This window comes from Perca fluviatilis, unplaced genomic scaffold, assembly GCF_010015445.1.
Source record: "Perca fluviatilis unplaced genomic scaffold, GENO_Pfluv_1.0 PFLUV_unplaced_scaf_41, whole genome shotgun sequence".
NCBI classification, from domain to species: Eukaryota; Metazoa; Chordata; class Actinopteri; order Perciformes; family Percidae; genus Perca; species Perca fluviatilis.
Window position 1 is genome coordinate 32,501 of NW_024375717.1, and position 7,500 is coordinate 40,000.

At 41.9% G+C, this 7,500-nt stretch overlaps 1 protein-coding gene across 1 annotated transcript in view; it reads left to right on the top strand.

The window, feature by feature from the left end:
- The window catches only part of LOC120555235 (cilia- and flagella-associated protein 251-like), a gene marked incomplete at its 3' end in the record, with an annotated part of 12,805 nt that overhangs the window by 4,682 nt on the left and 623 nt on the right, over positions 1–7,500 (top strand). The window contains 1 exon segment of the mRNA XM_039793913.1: positions 2,586–2,709. Within this exon segment, the coding sequence (XP_039649847.1) occupies positions 2,586–2,709 (124 nt within the window).

The following is a 7,500-nucleotide window of genomic DNA, read 5'->3' on the forward strand; positions in this document are numbered from 1 at the left end:
TGTGATCTCTACTACCTGTGGTCAGGTGTGATCTCTCCTACCTGTGGTCAGGTGTGATCTCTACTACCTGTGGTCAGGTGTGATCTCTACTACCTGTGGTCAGGTGTGTCTTATTACCTCCTGTGGTCAGGTGTGATTCTATACTACCTGTGGTCAGGTGTGATCTCTCCTACCTGTGGTCAGGTGTGATCTCTACTACCTGTGGTCAGGTGTGATCTTCTACTACCTGTGGTCAGGTGTGATCTCTACTACCTTGGATTATTACTACCTGTGGGTGTGATCTCTACTACCTGGTGGTCAGGTGTGATCTCTACTACCTGTGGTCAGGTGTGATCTCTACTACCTGTGGTCAGGTGTGACTCTACTACCTGTGGTCAGGTGTGATCTTTACTACCTGTGGTCAGGTGTGATCTTTACCTGTGGTCAGGTGTGATCTCTACTACCTGTGGTCAGGTGTGATCTCTACTACCTGTGGTCAGGTGTGATCTCTACTACCTGTGGTCAGGTGTGATCTCTACTACCTGTGGTCAGGTGTGATCTCTACTACCTGTGGTCAGGTGTGATCTCTACTACCTGTGGTCAGGTGTGATCTCTCCTACCTGTGGTCAGGTGTGATCTCTCCTACCTGTGGTCAGGTGTGATCTCTACTACCTGTGGTCAGGTGTGATCTCTACTACCTGTGGTCAGGTGTGATCTATACCTCCTGTGGTCAGGTGTGATCTATACTACCTGTGGTCAGGTGTGATCTCTACTACCTGTGGCAGGTGTGATTCTATACCTGTGGTCAGGTGTGATCTCTACTACCTGTGGTCAGGTGTGATCTCTACTACCTGTGGTCAGGTGTGATCTCTACTACCTGTGGTCAGGTGTGATCTCTACTACCTGTGGTCAGGTGTGATCTCTACTACCTGTGGTCAGGTGTGATCTTTACTACCTGTGGTCAGGTGTGATCTCTACTACCTGTGGTCAGGTGTGATCTTTACTACCTGTGGTCAGGTGTGATCTCTACTACCTGTGGTCAGGTGTGATCTATACCTCCTGTGGTCAGGTGTGATCTCTACTACCTGTGGTCAGGTGTGATCTACTACCTGTGGTCAGGTGTGATCTCTACTACCTGTGGTCAGGTGTGATCTCTACTACCTGTGGTCAGGTGTGATCTTTACTACCTGTGGTCAGGTGTGATCTTTACTACCTGTGGTCAGGTGTGATCTCTACTACCTGTGGTCAGGTGTGATCTCTACTACCTGTGGTCAGGTGTGATCTCTACTACCTGTGGTCAGGTGTGATCTTACTACCTGTGGTCAGGTGTGATCTCTACTACCTGTGGTCAGGTGTGATCTCTACTACCTGGGTCAGGTGTGATCTTTATTACCTGTGGTCAGGTGTGATCTTTACTACCTGTGGTCAGGTGTGATCTCTACTTACCTGTGGTCAGGTGTGATCTCTACTAACCTGTGGTCCAGGTGTGATCTCTCCTACCTGTGGTCAGGTGTGATCTCTACTACCTGTGGTCAGGTGTGATCTCTCCTACCTGTGGTCAGGTGTGATCTCTACTACCTGTGGTCAGGTGTGATCTCTCCTACCTGTGGTCAGGTGTGATCTCTACTACCTGTGGTCAGGTGTGATCTCTCCTACCTGTGGTCAGGTGTGATCTCTACTACCTGTGGTCAGGTGTGATCTCTACTACCTGTGGTCAGGTGTGATCTATACCTCCTGTGGTCAGGTGTGATCTATACTACCTGTGGTCAGGTGTGATCTCTACTACCTGTGGTCAGGTGTGATCTCTACTACCTGTGGTCAGGTGTGATCTCTACTACCTGTGGTCAGGTGTGATCTCTACTACCTGTGGTCAGGTGTGATCTCTACTACCTGTGGTCAGGTGTGATCTCTCCTACCTGTGGTCAGGTGTGATCTCTACTACCTGTGGTCAGGTGTGATCTCTCCTACCTGTGGTCAGGTGTGATCTCTACTACCTGTGGTCAGGTGTGATCTCTACTACCTGTGGTCAGGTGTGATCTATACCTCCTGTGGTCAGGTGTGATCTCTACTACCTGTGGTCAGGTGTGATCTCTACTACCTGTGGTCAGGTGTGATCTCTACTACCTGTGGTCAGGTGTGATCTCTACTACCTGTGGTCAGGTGTGATCTCTACTACCTGTGGTCAGGTGTGATCTCTCCTACCTGTGGTCAGGTGTGATCTCTACTACCTGTGGTCAGGTGTGATCTCTCCTACCTGTGGTCAGGTGTGATCTCTACTACCTGTGGTCAGGTGTGATCTTTACTACCTGTGGTCAGGTGTGATCTCTCCTACCTGTGGTCAGGTGTGATCTCTCCTACCTGTGGTCAGGTGTGATCTCTCCTACCTGTGGTCAGGTGTGATCTCTACTACCTGTGGTCAGGTGTGATCTCTCCTACCTGTGGTCAGGTGTGATCTCTACTACCTGTGGTCAGGTGTGATCTCTCCTACCTGTGGTCAGGTGTGATCTCTACTACCTGTGGTCAGGTGTGATCTCTCCTACCTGTGGTCAGGTGTGATCTCTCCTACCTGTGGTCAGGTGTGATCTCTACTACCTGTGTGTTTGCAGGAACCAGAGACCGCGGCGGTCGAGCTCTTCTGACGGTCTGCACCGGGAACGCCGTGTGGGCCGACCCGGACTTTGACGGCGCCGCGCTGGTGCGCCTCCTGCTCTACTACTCCTCCACCCTCTGGTAGGAATCACACAATTACTATAATTATTATTACTATTATTATTATTACTATTATTATTATTACTATTATTATTATTACTATTATTATTATTACTATTATTCAGGGTTCGTACGTTTTAAAAAAAACTGGAAAAGTTATGGAATTTTGAAAAATGCAAATTCCAGACCTGGAAAGGTTTTGGAAACATAAAAAGACCCAGAAAGTTTTGGAAAAGTCATGGAATTAATTTTAACACAGCATGTGATTAATAAATGTATTTTCACCTGGTCTTAACCTCAGCGTTGTATTCGGGGAGAGATATTAAGAATCCATCTATGAACCACAGACATTATCATTCAGTTATAGTTAAACCTCTGAGGGGAAACTTTAACACTGATTAGTATTCTTATTGGAGAATATCGACTTTTCAGGAACACATAGTCATGGACATTTGCCGAAAAGTATTGGTTAAAATGCGTATGAACCCTGATTATTATTATTTACCTGCTTTGCACTTCTTCTGATGTTTAGCACTGAAGGTACTGCATACTAGGGCTGCTCAATTATGGAAAGAAATATAATCACGATTATTTCGGCCAATATTGAAATCACGATAATTTAACACGATTACTCGAGGACTGCTGGAAAGATGTTGCAATTATTGAACTTAAAAAACAGTTGAAAAAGTTAAATAAATCAACTGTAAAAAAACACATAAAACTGTGATCTTAATAAAGTTAATACTTTTCCTATTTAAACTTTATTTTATCATTCAGAACACAAGAGAAAATATGAGTTTACTTGCTAAATGTAATGAGCTAAATAATTGTTTTTCTTGATTATTAGCCGAAATCATAATCACGATTACATTTTGATTAATTGCACAGCCCTACTGCATACTATAACGACAAAGACTATTCGGTTACACTTTACTTGAAGGTCTCTACTAGGGGTGGGAATCCCAGAGGCCTCACGATACGATATCATCACAATACCTATGTCACGATACGATATTATTGCAATTTTAAACATATTGCAATATTTAGCGATATATTGCAATTTATTACCTTTTTTCTAACTTCAAATGTTTCCCAATTTCAAATGATGTCCCCAAAAGAACCGTTGTCAACATCTGTTTTATATAAAAAGACACATTTCTCTGTCTGTTCATCTCACTTCAATGTTATTGCTGCAAAATGTGATCGTCAAGCAGACAGACTGACCAACACACATATAATAAAAGATCCATACTTGGCGTCTGTGTATCAATACAGTATTACCACGGAAAATATTGCGCCTGGTCGCTACGGTGCGATTAAATTTCATGTGGGACCGAGTCCAACTGGTCATCCATTATTTGTTTTATTTTAATTTCTTTTTTCAACACACACCAGCGCACCAGTATAAACACCAGGCCACTTACATAGGCTATGGAGAGAGCTCTGTGTGGGGCCTCCTCAGAACTGTCAAACAGCATTTACGTAGATACTAGGACTACAGTTGAAAATTAGCCGACTGGCTAACACTGGCGCATTTACAGAAATGTGGATTAATGTGCATTGTCCTAATCAAATAAACTTACTTACCTTCAAGTAAAGTATTACTTTAATGTCGCCAACTGTAGTTTTGTGCTCCTTATTATATCTTATATTATATACATTATAAATATATTATATATATTTTGGTTCAGGCACGATATCCAACCCTAGACATGACGCTTCTTTTAGTAAGTGGCATTCGGTCTTTGTCATGATAAGTTAGGGTTAGGGTTCATGTGACATGACCGTGGAGGATGGAAGCACTTGGCGGCCATCTTACCAGGGTTAAGTTTTAGAATTGCTTCCATTGGAATCAATGGGGAAAGAGGCTCATGTTGTTTTTATAATCCTTATATTTTTCTGCCAATACATTAATAGTGGTTTTAATTCAAAGTAATGACTGTAAGACAACTGTGCCTTTCTAGAAAGAAACAAAAAATAGAGATTTGGGTGGAATTTTGATTGATATAGCTCCAAGAGAACAAGTAATTCGTTCAATTATGAAGATAATCTCATAATTTTGCATTTATATTGCAGGTAATAATTTTATTTTTTCAATTTTGCATGACCTTAATATGTAAAAACTGTCTTTGATATTCTGAATGGCTAATATACATTAAACAATATTTTTTAATGTCAATCTCAACTATAAGACCACATTTCCCATCAACCCCGCTACTTCCTGTTTAGCGTTTGTTTTCTTACTGTCACCGGCCGGCATGGAGTTAGTTTAGATGATGAGCGGAGTAGTTGAAGAGCCTCGCTAGCTTCAATGAGTTTCTGTTGATAAAGACTATAATGACTTCACCAGAACTGCTGATGGACTTGTCTTTAATTTTCATTGCGCTAACGTTATGGAAATTACATTTACGATAGTAATGCACTTTGCTGCTGAAGTAGGAACGCTTTCTGGACGTTACTTTACCTCGTCAAGACATGGATTATTAAGTTTTAATTTGCTTTACTGAAAGGAAAATCATGTAAAGGCATGAGGTAAACTGACAACTATAGATGTTGATATATGATGACTGACAGCAGGATTAAACATGGCTAATGTCTGGGGAGCTAACGTTGGTTAGCTGGTGAAAATGTAACGTTAAGTGCGGCTGGTCTGTTAGGCTCCGTGTTGCTGGTGTGGCTACTGTTGATTTGTGTAACGTAACTTTACTCGATGTGTAACGTTACAGTACTTATCGTTAACTTTAATTTAACTGAACACACAGATTGAGTGAAATCAGCCGCAGCAGTCAATGTATGTATATCAATATTAACAACGTGTTATAACGTTAACGTTACTAAATGTCGTATTTGAGGTAAAAAATCAATCAACTAAAACGATGTTTGCTGTTCATAAATGATGTTAGGAGCTAGCTAGCAATCACCAATAACTGACATCTCAGCCGGTCTGTTAACAGTTGCTAGGCAACGTAACTAGCTAGCTACCTAGTTCACCAACTTTTCTGTATTTATAGTTTAAAAAAAGAAGAGAAAAAATACTCTATCTACTCCTACCGACATGTGGAAAGTGATGGCAGCCTCCTGGGTCTCTTCGGTCCTTCTGGTAAAGCAGTTAGGTGCTGCACAGCTGATAACCATACTTGTTGCCATAGGCGACCACTGTAAACAGTACCTTAGTAAGATGGCGGACAGTTATGCCATAAGTTATGACGTCATGTCATATCTATTGTTCTATATCTATGGACTAGAGTCTCTCAAAATTAGGGTTGGGCATCGTTTGGATATTAACGATTCTGATTCCAATTCTGATTCTTCCTTCTGATTCCGGTTCTTATTGATTCTTGATTCTGATTCTTAGAGCGGTGGAGTTGAAACGGGTCACATGCTGATTTCACAAATAAGAGGAAAGTTGTTTTTTTTAACGGGGCTTTTTCAACGTAAAATAAAGCCCCACTAGAGCGCCGCTTACCGTGCTCCACGGCTGCAACACAACAAGCGCCTGGTCGCTACAGAAACCAAAACTTGCGCGTGTTAAATTGGGAAACCAAGATCAGATTTGAAACCAAATCCTCCAAACGATTCCAATAAAGATGCCCAACCCTACTCAAAATCTGATGAAAATCTTCTAAACTGACCTTTGTTGATCTGAAATGAAGACCGATTCAGCAACTGCACACACACACACACAGACACACACACACACACACACACACAGACACACACACACACACACAGACACACAGACACAGACACACAGACACAGACACAGACACACACACAGACACACAGACACACACACAGACACACACAGACACACAGACACACACACACACACAGACACACACACAGACACACACACACACAGACACACACACACACACACACACACACACACACACACACACACACACACACACACGGCCTATTTCTCTCTTCAGATGTTTCCAGAAACACTATTTTAGTCCAATATGAGATCAGATTCTGAACGAGCCGCCATGATGGTCAGGGAGCAGCCAGACCCATGTGACGCGTTCGTCCAATCAGCTTCCAGTATTCATTTATTGGGCGACTGTACAGATTAGCGCCGCCTGTTGCTATGGAGACGTATTAGGTCTCGTCTCTTCGGTGTGTTCTGAGGAACTTTCTGGACCGACTCGGGGAGACTGATCAGTCCCACTGGCTCTACTGCCGTCTGATTGGCCGTCTGGTTGGGGTGTAAGCGCCTTTATGTAGATACCTTCAAGTAAAGTGTTACCGGCTATTCTAATGTAGAGGGGTTGAAATTAATCAAGTAATCGATGCATGGACTCGTGGACATGGACGATGCTGCATCGATAATCGGCCTGCTCATAATCGATTACTTCTGTTTATAATGTAATGTAGTCCTAACAACATTTCTGTTTATAATGTAATGTAGACCTAACAACATTTCTGTTTATAATGTAATGTAGACCTAACAACATTTCTGTTTATAATGTAATGTAGACCTAACAACATTTCTGTTTATAATGTAATGTAGACCTAACAACATTTCTGTTTATAATGTAATGTAGACCTAACAACATTTCTGTTTATAATGTAATGTAGACCTAACAACATTTCTGTTTATAATGTAATGTAGACCTAACAACATTTCTGTTTATAATGTAATGTAGACCTAACAACATTTCTGTTTATAATGTAATGTAGACCTAACAACATTTCTGTTTATAATGTAATGTAGTCCTAACAACATTTCTGTTTATAATGTAATGTAGGCCTAACAACACTTCTGTTTATAATGTAATGTAGTCCTAACAACATTTCTGTTTATAA